The sequence below is a fragment of the Mirounga leonina genome, unplaced genomic scaffold (assembly GCF_011800145.1).
Source record: "Mirounga leonina isolate KUSES-001 unplaced genomic scaffold, KU_Mleo_1.0 Mir_239, whole genome shotgun sequence".
In the NCBI taxonomy this organism is placed as follows: Eukaryota; Metazoa; Chordata; class Mammalia; order Carnivora; family Phocidae; genus Mirounga; species Mirounga leonina.
Window position 1 is genome coordinate 893,733 of NW_023270624.1, and position 18,005 is coordinate 911,737.

Below are 18,005 nucleotides of genomic sequence, written 5' to 3' on the forward strand. Positions count from 1 at the left end.
CCGCAACCCCGCCGCCGCCTCCCGGCCCCGCGCCCCGGCCCCGGCTCCCCGGGCCATGCGGCCTCGGCCCCGCCGGCGCCCGCCGCGCACCCGAGATGAGGCTCCGCAATGGCACCTTCCTGACGCTGCTGCTCTTCTGCCTGTGCGCCTTCCTCTCGCTCTCCTGGTACGCGGCGCTCAGCGGCCAGAAAGGTGAGCCCCCCCGGGCCCCGCGCCGCGTCCCACACCTGGCCGCACCTGGGCGCCGGCCGCCGGAGCAGGGTCCGGCGGCGGGAGGCGGCCGGAAGCCGACGCAGGCGCCCCTTCCCCGCCCGGGCGGCGCGGAGGACGCCCCTCCCTCCTCGCCCCCACTTGTTTGCTGCCGGAATAGCGAAATTCTCCTCCGGCCTGGGCTGGGCCGCCGGGGCCGAGCGGTCCGCGGGGGCCCGGGGCGGCGCTCAGGACCGCGGGACCGGCCTCCGTGAGACCGGCTGCGCCCATGCTCGGGCTGGTCGCTCCCACCGGCGACCCGGGGACCTTGGAGTTTCCAGAGAGGGACAGAGGCACAAGGTCAGGAGACGGTTGTGGCCAGGTGGCCCCCAAGGTACCTTCTCCGGGCACCTGGGCAGGAGCAGGTACCGTGTTCCCGAGACAGGTGTGAGGAGGGCAGCCGGACATCTGGGCAGCACCCTCCACCACCTCTCCGCCCACCACCTCTCCGCCCCCCCCACCAGCCTACCGTGGGGGGCTGCTCCCCGGGGCCTCCGCACCCCTCCTCCATGACATGTGGCCCCAGGATTCCTCTGCGGGGACCTGGGCGCTGGCCCGCCTGGCCCCCGGCTACCCGTCAACTTATTTTGTGTGGTCTCCTCGGACCTCCGCCCCCCACCTGAAGTTTGGGCAGGCTGGCCAGTCTACCAGCACGGTCCTCCGAGCTCGGTCTGCACACCTGGGGATGGGCGTAGGGGCAGGCCCCAGCACTGGCTGGAGTCGCCTCGTGTTGGTTGGGACGGCAGGGGCTGAGGAGGCCCTCACAGGCCTTGTCCAGCCGGCCTGCACCATAGGAGCCTCCGGGAATAGCTGTTTCCTTCCTGCCTCCTGGCCTTCCTGCTGGAGGTCTAAGCAGGATCAGGCTGAGGCCAGCTGACCCCCTGCCTCCCTCCTACCTCCTGCTTCCCTCTTTCTCAACCCTGTGGCTACATGAAGCTGGAGGAGGAATGACTGAGGGAGGATCTGGAAGCTTCCTGACCCTCCCAGCCCGAACGGAGCTGGGCCTGACCCTCCTGCCTGACCAGCCCAGCCTAGTGGAGTCCACCAACCTGTCTGGGTCGGGGCCTCAGGGCTCCAGGAGCCCTGAAGGGAGGTCCCTAGGGCTTGGCACAGGGAGGGCATGGCTGGGGCAAAGTTCTCTGGAAGTCTGTAGGTAGGGTGTGTCACCTGGGAGAAGGCATGAATGGGGCAGAGTCCTCTGTAGGGGGGTGTGTCACCAGGAGGAAGGCATGTTGGACCTTTGGGAGAGTAGCCACATAAGCCGACTGGCATGGAAACCAGGGTGGGGCTAGATCTAATGGGCGGGGGCACATCTGTCTGCTCGTGGGTGGGTTGATGAGCCCTTGCACCCTGTCCTCAGCCAGGCCACAGTTCCTGTGTGCCTCCTGCAACAGCCACGTGCCCCCAATCTGACATCAGGAGTTGCAGTGCAGCTCACCTCCCCCCAAGCCCTTCTCTGGGAGCCTCGCTGGCCCCAGGGAACTGACCTCCAGGAGGGGCTCCACCTAGGGGCTCCACCTAGGGCTCACCGTCTCTGAGGGGGTCATCCAGGAGGCTGGCAATCCAAGGGCCTGGGGAGTGGGTAGAGCACCCCAGCCAAAGACGTGTGGGGCTCAGTGGCAGGGGTCCTCCCAGAAGCCCAAGAGCCCATGAGGCATTGCGAGGGGGTGACCGGGCACTTCCCTGTCAAGGGCTATCCCTGTTTTAGGGGGCCTGGCAAAGCCAGGTCTTCGGAGGCCTCAAGAAAAGCCTGAATCTGGGCCCTTAGGCAAACCCTTCTCCTTCATACATGTAGGCACCTGCGTGGGGAAGCCGGACCTGACCCCGGCTTCCAGCTGCAGTGAGTGAGGGGTTTAGGATAGGGCCGGCACAGGCGCCAGTACTTAGGGGAAGGCCAGAGGGACCCAGATCTGTAAGAAAGGTGGGCTGCGAGCCAAACAGGAAGGAGGCAGCGGGAGCAGGTGGCTTCCCGGAAGCCCTGGGCCAAGGGCCAGGAAGGACACCCAGGCCTTGGCCAGCTGGACCCTGGATCTGGGTTTGGGACCCACTTTCATGGCCAGCCTGGACCAGATCTGTGCAACAGCCCCACTAGCCCTCAGACTCCGGCCCTCAGCCCAGCACCTGCTGAAGGCCCGTCCCCAGGGAGAGCAGCAGCCCCTGCGGGCCGGCCTCAGCCCTCCCCCACATCCCAGCATGCCGGACTCCAGCAACCACCGACACCCTCCTTGACCCCTGCGAGGGGTGCTTTGCAAGGCCTGGAGAGGAGAGGGACAGCTGGCCCTTTCTACACCCTGGCCCCACCTGCACGTTAAGCCCACATCCTCACTGGGCCTGGCACCTGCTGAGCCCCTCTGAGCCTGCTTCCCCTTCCCTAAGTACATGGCACATGGTCTGTGCCCGGCTTGGCTCTTAAATCTGTTTCTTCCATCAAGAGGGAACCAGGGCAAGACTGTGGTCCATGGGCCTCAGGTGTCCTGATTACTCTGCCTTCGGGTGGGGGGAGGGGTGGGAAAGGTGCCACTAGTCTGGCCCCAGCTGCCCCAGCTGCCGGCCTTCCCTAGGGCCAGCTGCACCTGGGGCCCGGCCCTCCACCCTTCCTCCCTGGGTTAGGAAGGTGCAGAGAGAAAGAGAAGCCAAAGCGCCCTCAGCCCTAGCTCCCAGGACCTTCGGTCCCGCCCCGAGAGGCCAGGGGCTCCCCAGGCCTTTGCCCCTCCCCTCCCTTGAGCTGCATCCCCTGGCCCATCCAATGCGACAGTCCAGCCACGCAGCCCGAAAAGGTCGTAGGGGTGCCAGGATGGCTTGGCAGAGCCCTGGCACATAAGGCTCAGCCCAGGGAGCGGCAGGCACAGAGCTTGAGTTTCTGGCTTTGAGAGGCAGAGACAGTGGACCCAGGAGCAGAGAAGTCAGGGACGTCGGTCCGGCTGGGGGCCTCGCAGGCAGGGCAGGAGCGGGGGCGGGCTGCTGAGGGACAGGGCCTGCGGCGTGGAGGGAAATGACAGAAGGGTTGGTGTGGGCAGGAGCCAGGGCCCATCCCCTCCGGATAAACAGAGGCAGTTCAGCACCTGGGGTGGGGGGAGGCCCCGAGGAAAGGAGGCCAGGGTAGGGGGCAGGCTGTGCCCAGGCCTCGGTGGCCAGGGTGACTCAGGTGCCCACGGCTGCCCACCTGGCTTGTGTGCCCAGGCAGGTGAAGGTGGAACTGAGCTCAGCCTACTTAACGGAGAAGACCAGGGAGGGGCAGCAGTCAGAGGGGAGAGAGGCCTCCCCCCCCTTCACAGAGCAGCTCTGAACTCCCTCCTGGGGGCCTGGGCACCTCCAGTCCCCCTTCCCTATGGGGCAGCTGCCCCAGAGGAGGACGCTCCTGGCGCCTGGTGCCACCCCACTCTGGGCTGGGTGGGTGAGGGTTTGATGGGGGTGGTTGGCTTCTGCTCAAGGGGTCAGGTTTCCAGGGTAACCCGGCCACTGAACCCAGCGCAGAGCCTCACAGATCTTGTAACCCGACTCTCGCCTCCCTCCCCCTGCAGGGCTGTGCCTAAGGGGCAAGCAGATGAGTATGGAGTGCCTTAGAGAGGGCCTGCTTTGCTCACCTCCCTGGCCTCCCCCTCTGCATCCCCCCCCACCCTAGGCTACCCCTCCCTCTTCCCCTGGGATTTAGCTCTTAGACCTCTGCCCCATGCAGCTTAAGGGGGGGGGGGGTGTATTCTGAGATGACAGAACTTTGCCTTGGTCATGACCCTTGGTGCACATAGCGGCACTATGCCAGGGCATTCTGGGGGCTGGGATCCCACAGGGGAATCAAGGAACAGGAGAGCTGCCTAGAGGATGAGAGGGGAGTTCTGGAAGGTTTCCTAGACTTGAACACTAGACTTTGAAACTAGGCCTCAAAGGCTACATGGGTTTTCATTAGACCCAGAAGAGAAAGGGGATCCCAGGCAGAAGAGACGGCACATGCAAAGACACGGGAGACAAGGAAAAGCCATTGTCCGGGATGGCAAATAGAGCAGAAGCGAGATGAGAACAGTCCTTGAGTGCACAGCCCCGTGGGACCGGCTGCACCGGCCTCAGGGGGCGGGGTGGGGGGGTGTTGTTTGTCTTATTCTTGCTCACTGGTCCCGGCCGGACCAGTGGAGCCAGGTGCTTGGCACCCTGCGGATCCCTTTCCACTGTCAGGAAGCCCCACCCTGGTGGTGCTCCTGGCTTGCCTACCATGCTGGTAGCTGGGGCCCGGCTGGAGGTTCTGACACAGGTCCTGCGGTGGGGGGGGGCATGCAGACCCCTCGAGGTGGCGCATGCCCAGCACGGGTCTCCAGAGAAGCAGGTCTGCGGGCGTTGGGAGCTGTGTGGCCCCACTGCTGCGGACTCACTGAGTGACCCGGGAGTAGTTCCTCCATTTTATCTGCTCCTCGGAGCCCTGGGAGCCCTGGGAGGCCGTAACTGCAGCAGCCTCCCCCGGAGGGAGATGGAGAAGCCAGAGTCAGTGCTTAGTGCAGAATGGGCACCGGAGCCCTGTCCTACTTGGAGGACAGGATGAGAGCCCAGGGAGGGTTATCCCCAGAGGGCCTTGGGGGTAGGGTTAGCTGCCTGTGACCTCCTCTGTGAGCACGAGTGGGGAGCAAAGGGCAGAGGCCGAGGGGAGGGAGGGGGACAGGCCAGGGAGCTAAGAAGCCTCTTGAGGAAGGGCTGGGTCCTTGTGCCCTGGATGGGCCGTTGGGCATCGCACCTCCTGGAAGGAGCAGATACTGCAAAAAGAAGCAAGAGGGGGACTTTGGGAGCCACTGGGTGAAGATTCAGTCCAAGGATTGCCCCACCTGGGGCTGGAAGGATCCTGCAGCCCTCCCTCAGATGTCTCCTCAAAGGTGAAGATAGCAGGGTAGGTAGGGGGAGAGTACTGGAGAGTACCAATCGGACCAGTGAAGATTTTTCTCCCCCCAGTGTGTCAGTGTGACCTCAGAGTGACCCTTATGTACACTCCCCCCACACACACACACACACGCGGAGCTGGCATGTGGGCAGGCACAAGAACGTTTGCAGATGGGCACGAAACTGTGGGCGCTGGTACACTCAAGGGGCAGTAGGTCAGTGCGCGGCTGCCCCCTGGTGACAGCGTGCGAACCACCCACAGGCGATGTGGTGGACGTGTACCAGCGGGAGTTCCTGGCGCTGCGTGACCGGCTGCATGCGGCTGAGCAGGAGAGCCTCAAGCGCTCCAAGGAGCTCAACCTGGTGCTGGACGAGATCAAGAGGGCCGTGTCGGAGAGGCAGGCGCTGCGAGAGGGGGAGGGCAATCGCACCTGGGGCCGCCTAACTGGTGAGCGCTGGAGCCGCGCCCGCCGCGGCCCGGGAGGCGGGGGCTGATGGCAGGCCGCCTCGTCTGACCCGTCCCTTCCCGACCCACCCAGAGGATCCGCGACTGAAGCCGTGGAACGTCTCCCACAAGCACGTGCTGCACCTGCCCACCGTCTTCCACCACCTGCCGCACCTGCTGGCCAAGGAAAGCAGCCTGCAGCCTGCAGTGCGCGTGGGCCAGGGCCGCACTGGAGGTAGGGGCGGGTCCCGGGAGGGGCCGGGGGCGGGGGGCGGTCCCCGGCATCCGGCCGGTACCGACTCTCCGCACCCCCCCCGCAGTGTCGGTGGTGATGGGCATCCCCAGCGTGCGGCGCGAGGTGCACTCGTACCTGACGGACACGCTGCACTCGCTCATCTCGGAGCTGAGCCCGCAGGAGAAGGAGGACTCGGTCATCGTGGTGCTGATCGCCGAGGCGAGTGGGCTGGGGGGCGGGGGTGGGAGCATTCAGAGAACGCAGGGCACAAAACAACAAGGAGAAATGAAAACCGAGCAACATTCCGGAGGAAAAAACTATCAGAGGTTCAGTTGTCAGTTTCATTCACAAATTTATGAAGACAAGTTAAAAAGAAAGAACCATTTCAGCGCCCCCTGGTGGAGACGCCAGTGACCTAGTGCACCTGTGCCCTACCCGTCCCGCCCCCCCACCTCCCCCGGCCCAGACTTACTCGGCCCTCAGGATGGGGGGCTCACTCCCTCTGTGCATGGGGTCATCTGAAGCCCGCCCCCTTTCCCCCCTAGCCCCTTCTTCCAGGCCCTTTGGGGTGGCAGCCAGGCTTAGGGAGGGCACTTGGTCTCCCCACAGACTGACCCACAGTACACCTCGGTGGTGACAGAGAACATCAAAGCCTTGTGAGTACTGACGGACCCATAAAGCTGGTGGGGGGTGGGGCTCTGCGGGGTGCGGGGCAGGCAGGTGCCTGCTTCCCCTGCATGATCCTGCCTTCCCCCTGTGGGAAAGGGTGCTTTCCCTCTTTGCTGAAAGAGGGTGGGTGCGTAGAGGTGGCCCAGCCCCTCTGGAGCCTCACTGTCTCCGAAGGGTGGCTGTGCCGTTGGGTGATGGCTGCCTGCTGGGCCTGAGCAAAGGGACAGGGTCTGGCTAGCTCAGCGCTGTCCCAACTGCTATGGCCTGGAGGCTGCACACCCACTGGACTCCTGTCCCCCCAGGTTCCCCACGGAGATCCATTCCGGGCTCCTGGAAGTCATCTCCCCTTCCCCCCACTTCTACCCTGACTTCTCCCACCTCCGAGAGTCCTTTGGGGACCCCAAGGAGAGAGTCAGGTACGAGCACTGCCCACTTCCCCATGCCCCTGGCCACCTGCCCAGCTGCGTGAGAAACCCGGTCTGTCAGTGCCCAAGTCCCAGGCACTTCATTGCAGTGCGTCCGTTTCTCCATCGGAGGACCGCTGCATGGGGTTGGGCGGGGGGTCAGAGCTCCTGAGCCCCTGCCCCTGCCCCGCAGGTGGAGGACCAAACAGAACCTCGATTACTGCTTCCTCATGATGTATGCGCAGTCCAAAGGCATCTACTACGTGCAGGTCAGCACCGGGACCCTGCTTTGCCCCCCACCGGCCCTGGACCCTGGCTGGGCCTGGGTGGTGAGCCCCACCCTGTCCCTGTGCCCATCCTGAGTCCAGCCCCCCTTCTGCCCCCCCCCCCCATGCAGCTGGAGGATGACATTGTCGCCAAGCCCAACTACCTGAGCACCATGAAGAACTTCGCGCTCCAGCAGCCCTCGGAGGACTGGATGATCCTGGAGTTCTCCCAGCTGGGCTTCATTGGTGCGCCACCCCCCGCCCCCGCCCCATGCCGCAGACCTGACCAGGGCCCCTCAGTCCAGCCGACATCTGCCTCTCTGTCCTTGTCCCTGCAGCCCTGGTACCACACAGGGTCATACTGGCAAGCTCTTCCGGGAAGGTCCCCTGCGGCCCCAGCGGGCCTGTTCCCACCCTCCCTCTGCCTCCAGATGTTGGACTCACCACCTCCGTCCATCCCCTAGTGCCCGCACCTGCCTGCAGCTGCCCATAGGGCTTGCTGCGCGAGCCTCCTTAGAGAACCACCGCCACAGGGATTAAGGGGAAGTAGGGCAGGGCAGAGCTGCCCACCGAGCACCCTTTCCCCCCTTTCCCACCCCCAGGGAAGATGTTCAAGTCACTGGACCTGAGCCTGATTGTGGAGTTCATCCTCATGTTCTACCGGGACAAGCCCATTGACTGGCTCCTGGACCACATTCTGTGGGTGAAGGTCTGCAACCCCGAGAAGGATGCGGTGAGCAGGGCAGCACCACCAAGTGCGGGGGCGGGGGGGGGGGGGGCGGGGGCCCCCCCCGGGGGGGGGGGGGGGGGGGGGGGGGCACGCAGTCTCCAGCATGGACCGTCGCGAAGAGACAGCGGAGCTGAGCCCTCTGCTATCCCCATCCCTCTGCAGAAGCACTGCGACCGGCAGAAGGCCAACCTGCGGATCCGCTTCAAGCCATCCCTCTTCCAGCACGTGGGCACGCACTCCTCGCTGGCGGGCAAGATCCAGAAACTGAAGGTGGGCTGCGCCACCCTGGGCCCTGGCTGGGGACAGGCTGGGGATGGGCAGAGCCCGGGGCTGTGGGGGGAGGGGGAGATGGGGGTGGGAGGGTGGGGCAGGGCAAGTCCCTCTCTAGAGGGGCCCTCTCCAGCTGCGCTGTCCCTCCTGGGTGGCAGGACAAGGACTTTGGGAAGCAGGCACTGAGGAAGGAGCATGTGAACCCACCGGCTGAGGTGAGCACAAGCCTCAAGACATACCAGCACTTCACTCTAGAGAAGGCCTACTTGCGTGAGGATTTCTTCTGGGCCTTCACGCCTGCTGCCGGGGACTTCATTCGCTTCCGCTTCTTCCAGCCGCTGCGTCTTGAGAGGTCAGTGCCCACACCCATAGGTCCACCTTGGGGGAGGGGCAGGGTGGCCACCAGGGGATAGGCCTCACCACCTGCCCCTCTTGGGCCCCCAGTGAATCACTTAATCTCACCCTGCCTCAGTTTCCTTATCTGAAGAGTGGGGTTCATCATGGTAGCTACTAAGACTAAGGCAGTGCCCACAGGAGCTCTGTGACAGTGGCCCATCACCTTCGTCCCTGGTTGCACAGCCCAACGGCTGCCCCCCCCCCCGCACCCTGGAGTGGTCCCCGGCCTCACTCAGCACCCCAGGGCCCACCTGCTACACTCCTGGGCCCAGCCGGGCCTTTTCTCTGCCCCACCCGCACAGCAGCTCACAGGCCTGTCTGGCCGCAGGTTCTTCTTCCGCAGCGGGAACATCGAGCACCCAGAGGACAAGCTCTTCAACACGTCAGTGGAGGTGCTGCCCTTCGATGTGAGTGTGGTAGGGGGTGGACGTTCTTGAAGGCCCACCCCTCCCACAGCCACTGGCTTCAGCCCCTTTATGTTGCCCCCAGAACCCCCAGTCAGACAAGGAGGCCCTGCAGGAGGGCCGCTCAGCCACCCTCCGGTACCCTCGGAGCCCTGACGGCTACCTCCAGATAGGTGAGTGGGGGGCCGGCAGGTGGAGATGGGGGGGAGGCTGGGCTGGGCGGGGGTCTGGGGGCAGTGGCTCAGCGCTGCCCTCCCCCAGGCTCCTTCTACAAGGGTGTGGCAGAGGGCGAGGTGGACCCTGCCTTTGGCCCCCTGGAAGCACTGCGCCTCTCCATCCAGACAGACTCCCCAGTGTGGGTCATTCTGAGCGAGGTAAGCGGGGCAGGTGAGGGAGCCGCTCCACGGAGCCGATCGGCCGAGCGCTGAGGCCCCCAGCTGACCCCGAGCCCGGCTCTTCTAGATCTTCCTGAAAAAGGCCGACTAAGCGGCGGGCTTCTGAGGGTGCACTTTGGCTGGCCCTGAAGCCCCCTGGGAGACCTGGGATGTCGTCGCTGCCGCCCCCGGAGGGCCCGGCGCCGCCGCCCCAAGCCTGAGGGGTTCTGCCCGGCGCCCCGCTCCGCAGGCCTGGGATCGCCGCTGGCCCGGAGGCCCCAGGAGCTGGTGCTGCCCCCGCCCGCCCGGCCGCGGGAGGAGGCAGGCGGCCCCCACACTGTGCCTGAGGCCGGCCCGTGCATCCCGGCCGGAACCGTTCGCATCCCCGGCCGGCTAGAGCCAGGCCGTTTTAGAAGAGCTTTTTCCTGGGCGCCCGCTGTCTCCGGCGCGAACACTGGAATGCATATACTACTTTATGTGCTGTGTTTTTTATTCTTGGATACATTTGATTTTTTCACGTAAGTCCACATATACTTCTATAAGAGCGTGACTTGTAATAAAGGGTTAATGAAGTGCGTGCCTCCAGTGTGAGTGTTGCGAGAGCTCCGGCTGGTGGCGGGAGGCCAGTGCCACCCGTGCCCGCTGCCACCTCGGCCCTCCGTGCAGCGCCGCACGACCTCGGCCGCCGGTGGGTGACTCGCGGGTGGACGCGGCGCGGAATCGGGGGCCCGGCGCCCAAAGCCGCCTCTGCTTCCTGACCGCCGCCCCCCGCCCCAGCGCGCCCCCTAGCTCCCATCATCCCGCCCCAACTGCCTGCTCCTCTCAAGCCCAAGGCATCCCGGATCTCCCACTTCGTGAGTCCCAGCCCTGCCCTCGTCCACGGTCCCCAAGGCCCCGCGCACCTTCCGCCACGCCCCCCACCCCCAGTCTCTGACACGTTTTAGGGTCTGCCGTCCACCTCGGGGGCCCGTGCACGCGCGGCTGCCCCGCCTGGAAAGCTCCTCTCCTCTGGCGTCTCGGCTAAAAATTCACCTCTTCAGGGACGCTCCGTCCGGCCAGCAGGCCTGCCCAGGTCTGGTCCCCCAAGCACCAGGACGTTTCCCCCCCGAGAGCGCCTGTCACAGCTCCACTGCCCGCACTGGTCGTCGCCCCCACGGCTCCGCCGCGGGGGGCCCTGAACACCCACACCACGTGCTGCTGGACGCCGGGCACCGAGTGCGGACCGGAAAATGGCCCTGGTGTCAGCTGTGAAAGCCGGGGGACGAGGAAGAGGGCGGCTGGGGGACAGTGAGGAGGCGGCAGGCCTCAGAGGAGGGGACAGGCGAGGAGAGCGCTGAACGCAGGGAGGAGGCGCCGCGGGGTGAGCCCCCGCGAGAAGGGCGGCCCCGGTCCTTCCGCAGCCCCACCCCCGGGACGCGCACCCGACTGCCGCGGCCCCGGGCTGGGCTCCACAGCGCGCGGTACGCGAACCCCTCCGACCCAGAGAATGCGCTCGGGGTCCGGTCATCGGCACTTTAATTGGAGATTGGGATGGGGCGAGCACCCCTCCCGTCCTCCCGGAAGCTCCGGCTCTTCTCCGGTTCCGCCGACCGCGCGTCCTCCACCTCAGGCCCCGGGCAGCAGCTTCCCGAGCCGTGCGAGGAGCGCGGCGCGCAGCGCGCGGGGGAGAAAGTGGACGAGCAGGCCGAGCGCCGCCAGCGCCACGAGCAGCCAGAGCGCGCGCGCGCTCGCGTACAGCGGGCTCAACCTGCGGGCGGGGCTCAGCGGGGAGGCGGGGCGACTGCGGCCCCGCCCCCCGGCCCGGGCCGTCAGGACCCCGCCCACAAGCCCCCACGCCCTCCCCTTTCCCCGGCCCCTCGTGACCTCCCCGGAGCCCCGCCCAGGTCCTCACCTTTGCTGCGCCGAGCGCGCGTAGCCCTGGAAGTAGCGGAGGCGCGCGAACAGGTAGACCAGCCCGCACAGGGCCGCCGTACCTGCGAGAGGGGCAGGCTGAGCCGGCTGGCGCGGGACCCCGGGGCGGCGGGGCGCGCGCGCCTGTCCCGAGCGCAGACCTTCGTGAAAGAAGATGCCGGCGACCCAGAGCGTGGCGAGGAACAGCGGGAAGTACTCGCTGCAGTTCACTCTGCGGTGGGGGCGGGCGGCATGAGGGCGCCAGCGGGGCGTGGGGGGGCTCGGACCCTGCCGCTACCCGGGCTCGCCCCCTTCCTGCCCCGCGCCCTCCCGCCCAGTCTCACTGGGCTCGGTAGACGCGCTCGAACTCCGGCGGCCCGGTGGTGAGCGGCGGCGACACGCGGAAGACCCTGCGCGCCGAGATCACCTGCAGGGAGAAATAGGCTGGGGGGCGACGATGGGCGGGAGTCAGGTCCGGCTGCCCCGAGGCCCGCACCCTCCGTCGCGTCCCTACCTTTTCTCCTTTCTCCATGCTGACCTTGTCACGACTCCCCTTTAAAGCCCTCCTGGAAAATAAAGCCCGGCCAAGGGGATCTCTCGCCCCCACCCCTTGTTTCTGGGCCTGCCCTGTATCCAAGATGCTCAAGAGGGAGGGCAGGGTGCGGGCCTGGGATGCCAAGAGACCCTGTTCCCCCACTCCCACCCCACCTCCCCAGGTACACCTGTACCCGGAAGGGACCTGCAAGCTCACTTGACTTGCAAAACACAGGCAAATGACCAGCTCCCACTCTTTAGGCATGGACCTAGACTTCCGGGGTCCCTGAACAGGGCATACCACCAGGGCTTGAGGGCGGAGGTGGCTTCCCTACCAGGTACTGGGGAGCACACACCCTGTGATTTATAGTTCCGGGTCCCCACCTACAGGGCCCGCTAGGCGGGGAGGATCTCTTGACCCTACATCAGGCCAGGATCACTCAAGCCTGGGCCCTGTGCCTCCAAACTATGGTATGGGTTCCCGCCTGAATTTCTCTGTCGGGGTGTTCGGACCCCGACCTAAATCTCACAGACATCCCCTCCCCTAGCCCCAGGTGGTAGCTGCTGGGACTCTTCTAGGCCCACTCCGGGCCTCCTGGGGCTCTGTCTCCCTCCATTCCAGCATGGGTGGGTGTGGAGGGTGGGCTGGCCCCAGAGGATCTAAGAGCACAGGGGCCTTCTCTTGGCCTCAGGCCAGGTCCCCACCACATACACACAGCCCCAGTGCTGGTTGTCTCCAGCTGCCTTCCAGCAAGGGCATGTGTATCATCAGTGTAGGACCTAGAGGGGGGCCTGTGGCTCCATGAGGAGGGGCTACGAGCCAAGCTTGCTGGAGATCAAGTCAGCCTGTCTGCTCCGGCCCCCACGGGGCCCGGCCCAGGCTGTGCTTTGTCCTAGCCCCTACAGCCTGGGGTAACGGTGGCCCAAGTGGCAAGAATATCTAGCCTGGGAATGTGTCCTTTAGGGCCAGTCTAAAAGGCCACCGCACAGGCCCCTTTGGGGGCTCAGGGAGCAGATTCCAACCCTGTCCAGCTCCATGTGGATCCCAGCATAGAGAGGATGCCTTTGAAGGCAGAGCTGGGCCCTGCTGGGACCAGTGGGAGAGGGCAGGATCAGCTGGAGTAGGGCTGCACCAGGCCCACGGCTGCCCCTCTTCTGGACCCACCGCCAGGACAGTGTAAGCTTCTCAGCCTTCAACTGGGGTGGGAAGAACTGGGGCCCCAGGAGTCTGGGCTAGGGGCCCTGCCTCTGCCCCTCCCCCTGCCCTGTGCCCTCCAGCCCCTCCCCAGGGCCTGCAGGGCAGAAGGCAGGCTGCAGGAGTCCAGGGCCCACTCCCCTCCCAAAACAGGAGCCAGCTCACCTTGCAGCAGGACTCCCAGGAGGGTGACAGTGGCCAGAAGAGCCACCTCGTCCTTCATGGTGCTGGCTGCTCGGCGGGGCCCCAAGCTGGTGTGTGAAGAGAGTCACTGGGGAGCTCTTATCAGCTCAGAGGCTGGCCTGGAGGAAGGATGGCCCTTCTCCCCGCCCCTTCTCAGTGGAGGGGGCCTGAGGGAGGGGTATGACAGTCCAGTGAAAGTGCAGAAGCCTGAGCAGGCAAGGCGGGCGGAAACTAGGGCCAGACAGAGCCCCAGGAAGGATGGAGCAGCGGGCTGGGGACAGCCCGGCCACTTCCTCCCAGTCATTCTTTTTTTTTTTTTTTTAAGATTTTATTTATTTATTTGAGAGAGGGAGAGCAGAAGGAGAGGGACAAGCAGACTCTGCACTCATCGTGGAGCCTGATGCAGGGCTCGATCCCACGATCCTGAGATCATGACCTGAGCCGAATCGAAGAGCCGGTCGCTTAAAGGACTGAGCACCCCCCCCCCCCCCCGCCAAGGCGCCCCTTCCCGGTCGTTCTTACCCCTTCTGTGACCACAGCCCATGCGGTCACCCGAGCACACTGCCGCCTTCTCGACCCTGCGTCCTCCAGGCCCTGCACCCTCAGCAAGTCCCAGTTGGCTCTCCAGATCTCCCCTTGTCCTGGGTCCACTTTCAGGAAACCAGAGGCTCTGCCCTGAACCCTCCAGACCCCCCCACTGCTACCACTTTCCACTGATCTTCAAGTCCTGCTCATTCTCAAATCCACCCCCAGCGCCACCTTCCGAGCTCTGCCCTGTCCCGGTCATCTCTCCTTGGGGCACAGATCACGGGCTTCTCGAGGGTTCCCAGCCCCGACCCCACCCCACTCCCCATACATATGCCTGTTTCCCTGTGGCCCAACCAGGGCTGTGCTGGAACATGGAACCCTGATGCGGGGCGGTCCCCGCACCCAGACCACACTGAGCGCAGCCACATCCCTGCGCCCTTCAGGAAACCTGATGCCTGCCAGCCTCACAGCTGCCTGGGCTCCGTCCACACAGGCCGTCCCGAAGACGGCCCTGCCGGCCTGCAGGGGGCTCAGCCCACTCAAGATCGTCGTCGAGCCCATGCTCTCCTGGGGCTCTGACCCCAGAACGGTCACCTGCTGTTTCCACCTGCCCAGCGTCCCTCCCTCGGGAGGTCCCAACCCTTCCCCTTCCCAGGTCCTGTGGTATGGACAGAGCTAGCTGCCTGCCACCCCCGCCCCCAAGGCCCGAGGGATGGACATGTGAGTCAGAACTGACTGCCGGCCGAGGCTAACTCAAGAGGGTGAGAAGCAGTTCTGGAAACTTCCTTAGAACTTTGGGAAAGGGAACTCAGAGCAGGGAGGAAGATTTCTGAGGGTCCTTTACGGCCACTGGCCACCCTGAGGAGGAGAGAGCCATCACGAGGCCACACTTGGAGAAGAGAGGTGGCTGATGTCCTGGAGAAGCTTACACTATCCTGGCGGCGGGTCCAGGGGCCACCTTGCCTGGCACGGCCCTCTGGCCAGGCAGCCTTTCCGTTTTGTAAGATAGCCACTTCTCGGGGAAGGGGGTGGGAGGATGGGTTAGCCTGGTGATGGGTGTTAAAGAGAGCACGTTCTGCATGGAGCACTGGGTGTTATACGCAAACAATGAATCATGGAACACTCCATCTAAAACTGATGATGTAATGTATGGTGATTAACATAACAACAACAACAAAAAAGACAGCCACTTCTCCTTTCGGCTCAGGCTGGTCAGAGGGGTTTGGTCAGCAGTGGCAGAGTCCAGACTGATACACACGCACGAGCAGGCCAGGCTACGGGAGGGTCGGAGCGGCCGGGTCTTTGGGGCGACCGCCACTGCATATAGTCTTGGGCCATTGTGATGCCCCGGCACCCTGTGCCTGGTCACTCTGGGGGAGTCTCCCCACATCAGCGTCCTGGGACCTCAGGAGCTCTGTCCTTGCCACCCAGGGTCGTGGCGCCCTGAGATAAGGTCCTCAGTCAGCAATCTGATCAGCTGTGCAGGGCTGCCTATGCAAGGGAGAGATTCAGCCGCCCCTGAATCCCGCACATAGCTTTTATTTTGTTTTTTTTTTATCAGAAAAGCCAGGACAGATGCCTCCAAGCGTGGGAAAGGAGTACAAAGGGATGGCACATACCTGGAAGCGGGCTTGCATTCTCCCCTGGGCGTAGGCATGCAGGGAGTCAGTCATGGGATAGGGGAGGAGCGGGATGTTCGCGCAAGCGCCAGGTGCAGAAAGGGGGGACTGAGGTGACATTCCTTCCTGGCTCCTAACTCATGCCCTGCCCCCCGAGGATCGTGGGATCCTGCTCCTACCGGGCCACTGCGTTCAACAGCCCGAGAACAGGATCGCTGCCGACCTTTCAGCTGCTCCCACACTCACCCCTTAGGGCTTACGATGTATTTTCTGAGAGTAACTCCACAGCCCAGCTGGCCTCCTTCCTGGCTGCCCCCAAGCCTGGGTTCCAGCCTGAGAGCTTTGTAACCTGCTGGGCTCCCCAAGAGCCCCTTTCCTCGCCCCTCTCCTGGCCTGGCCGGTGCCCAAGGAATGCCCTTTGCCATCAGGGACCCAGCGGCTCCCCAGGGGGCGCTGCAGGCTCCGCGCTGGCAGGGGTGGGGCGCCACGTCCGCGCCCTGCTTTACACCAGCTCTGCCGTGAGTGCAGTAGACGCTCCGTGGTGGAGACATGACGGAGGGAAGCTCGGAAACAGACCGGAGACGTGCCCTCCAGCTCACGCTCGCTCTCGCTCTCGCTCTGCCGCTCAGCCCCCTTCCTCCCTGAAAGTCCTGGCCACAGCCCCCTTGCTCTGGCCTCCTGTCCAGCCCCCGCCGGGCCGTCTGCGTGGACCACGCGTGTCTCCTGCACTCATGGCCTGTGTCTCCCGGGGCCCCTGTGCTGGCCGCGTGTGGGAGCTCACATGTGTGTCTGTGGGTCTCCACACGTTCCAGGCGCTCCTCTCTGCCAAACCCTCATTTCCTTTGAGGCCTAGATAACCTCCCTTCCAGGCCGATCTGCCGGCAACAGGAAGCTGAGGCCTAGCACAAGCAGCTTCTGAGGAAGTTCTTGGGCGGATGTCCAGGCCGTCCGTCAGTGGGGTCTCCACCCCTGGAGCTCTCCCCAGACCTTTCCATCTGCACCTACCTCCCTCTGCCCGCGCCCAGCCTCTCAGGGCCCTGCCTGGGCTGGGCCTGCTCAGGCTGACCGAGGTTTCGCCCGAGGCCCCTCCGGGCCCGGCCCACCGAGCCACCCTCCTGTGCGGCCCTGAGGTGCTAATATCATGAAGGAAGCAGAAAAGTCCCTCCCTGAGCCCCTGCAGGATGCGCCTCTGTGACCCTGGACCATTCCCTCCGTGCTACAGGCCCTACAGGGCCCTAAGGAACGTTCTGGAAGCTGAGCTCATCAAGGACCTCTGAGGAGTGGAAGAGCTAGCAGAACCATTTTGTTGAGAAGAAACCACAACTTCAGAACAACAGACCATGATAAACAGTACAGAACTCAGACGATAAGCTAAATTTTAAAAAAATAATAAAAGGGGAGTGGCGGGGGCACCTGGGTGGCTCAGTCGTTAAGCGTCTGCCTTCGGCTCAGGTCATGATCCCAGGGTCCTGGGATCGAGCCCCGCATCCGGCTCCCTGCTCGGCGGGAAGCCTGCTTCTCCCTCTCCCACTCCCCCTGCTTGTGTTTCCTCTCTCGCTGTGTCTCTCTCTGTCAAATAAACAAAATCTTTAAAAAAAAAATAAAGGGGGGAGTGGTGGGGGTGGGGGGTGTGTACCTGGCTGACTCAGTCAGTTGGAGCTCATGACTCTAAATCTTGGGACCCACACTGGATGTGGAGATTACTTAAATAATAAACTTTAAAAATGTTAAAATTATTTTACTCACCAAAAAAGTTGCAAAAGTACACAGTTCCCAGATACCCTTCGCCCAGCTTCCTCTAATGTTAAAATCTGGTATGCCAGGGGGTGCCTGGGTGGCTCAGTCGTTAAGCATCTGCCTTTGGCTCGGGTCATGGTCCCAGGGTCCTGGGATCGAGCCCCACATTGGGCTCCCTGCTTCTCCCTCTCCCACCCCCTGGTTGTGTTCCCTCTCTCGCTGTGTCTCTGTCAAATAAATAAATAAAATCTTTAAAAAAAAAATCATAAGGAAGAGAAAATACATTTACAGTCCTATACTGTATTTATTGAAAAAATTCCGTGTATAAGTGGACCTGCGCGGTTCAAACCCGTGTTTTTCAAAGGCCAACTGAATACCTCAATGAAGTTGTTTTTATGCATAGTACAAAGAATGTTTGTATATGCTTGACCGAGCTTCCTCAAATGCTAGCATGTTATGTAACAATGGTATAATGATTACGACCAGGAGAGTAACATTGATCCGGGACTATTAATCTATAGACCTTATCCAGATTTCAATAGTTGTCCCATAATGTCCTTTTACTGGTCCAGGATCCAATGGAGGATCATGTGTCCTTAGCCTCCTCTGGTCTGGGACAACTGGACGGTCCCTCAGCCTGTCTTTGTCTTTCATGATCTCGGCACTGTTGGGGACCGCCAGTCCATTCTGCTGTAGAATGGTTGGTTTGTCTGATGTTGTCACATGGTTAGAATGAGGTTAGACTCAGTTTTGACAAGAATGCACAGAAGTGTCATGTGCCCTTCACATCAGAAGGGCCATGAATTCCACAGGTTACCACGGTAGGCTTTGGAAGGAAGGAAGGGAGGAAAGGGAGGGAGGGAGGGAGGAAGGAAGGAAAGGGAGGGAGGAAGGAAGGAAGGAAGGGGAGGGAGGGAGGGAGGAAAAGGAGGAAGGAAGAAAAAGGAGGGAGGAAAAGGAAGGAAGGGAGGGAGAGAGAAAAGGGAGGGACGGAGGGAGGGAGGGAGGAAGGAAGGAAGG

At 63.4% G+C, this 18,005-nt stretch overlaps 2 protein-coding genes across 6 annotated transcripts; one reads left to right on the forward strand and one right to left on the reverse strand.

The window, feature by feature from the left end:
* The first annotated feature begins 24 nt into the window (after positions 1-24).
* Positions 25-9,872, forward strand: MGAT4B (alpha-1,3-mannosyl-glycoprotein 4-beta-N-acetylglucosaminyltransferase B). 2 transcript variants are annotated; one of them, XM_035029386.1, is made up of 15 exons: positions 25-192; positions 5,369-5,554; positions 5,646-5,786; positions 5,872-6,005; positions 6,396-6,442; positions 6,758-6,871; positions 6,990-7,128; positions 7,257-7,371; positions 7,728-7,858; positions 8,018-8,125; positions 8,284-8,477; positions 8,850-8,928; positions 9,011-9,098; positions 9,187-9,299; positions 9,388-9,872. In XM_035029386.1, the coding sequence occupies exons 1-15, from the start codon at positions 96-98 to the stop codon at positions 9,409-9,411; spliced, it is 1,710 nt and encodes a 569-aa protein (XP_034885277.1). In that variant the 5' UTR covers positions 25-95; the 3' UTR covers positions 9,412-9,872. The 2 variants fall into 2 exon arrangements, with proteins under 2 accessions (XP_034885277.1, XP_034885278.1); XM_035029387.1 differs by having other exon boundaries at positions 7,053-7,128.
* Positions 9,873-10,812: 940 nt separating this feature from the next.
* Positions 10,813-13,375, reverse strand: LTC4S (leukotriene C4 synthase). 4 transcript variants are annotated; one of them, XM_035029333.1, is made up of 5 exons: positions 13,084-13,375; positions 11,534-11,633; positions 11,351-11,421; positions 11,191-11,272; positions 10,813-11,046 (listed from the first exon to the last, which is right to left on the reverse strand). In XM_035029333.1, the coding sequence occupies exons 1-5, from the start codon at positions 13,139-13,141 to the stop codon at positions 10,905-10,907; spliced, it is 453 nt and encodes a 150-aa protein (XP_034885224.1). In that variant the 5' UTR covers positions 13,142-13,375; the 3' UTR covers positions 10,813-10,904. The 4 variants fall into 4 exon arrangements, with proteins under 4 accessions (XP_034885224.1, XP_034885222.1, XP_034885223.1 ...); XM_035029331.1 differs by having other exon boundaries at positions 11,191-11,421; XM_035029332.1 differs by lacking the exon at positions 13,084-13,375 and having other exon boundaries at positions 11,534-11,773.
* Positions 13,376-18,005: the final 4,630 nt, after the last annotated feature.

Excerpts from the sequence above, each read along its gene's own strand:
- MGAT4B (XM_035029386.1), top strand. The coding sequence starts at position 96 with ATGAGGCTCCGCAATGGCACCTTCCTGACGCTGCTGCTCTTCTGCCTG. Across the intron at positions 6,006-6,395 it reads TCGTGGTGCTGATCGCCGAG|ACTGACCCACAGTACACCTC; the intron begins GCGAGTGGGCTG and ends GTCTCCCCACAG. Across the intron at positions 9,300-9,387 it reads TGTGGGTCATTCTGAGCGAG|ATCTTCCTGAAAAAGGCCGA; the intron begins GTAAGCGGGGCA and ends CGGCTCTTCTAG.
- LTC4S (XM_035029330.1), bottom strand. The coding sequence starts at position 11,721 with ATGGAGAAAGGAGAAAAGGTAGGGACGCGACGGAGGGTGCGGGCCTCG. Across the intron at positions 11,422-11,533 it reads GAGCGCGTCTACCGAGCCCA|AGTGAACTGCAGCGAGTACT; the intron begins GTGAGACTGGGC and ends CCCCCACCGCAG. Across the intron at positions 11,047-11,190 it reads GCGCGCTCGGCGCAGCAAAG|GTTGAGCCCGCTGTACGCGA; the intron begins GTGAGGACCTGG and ends CCCCGCCCGCAG.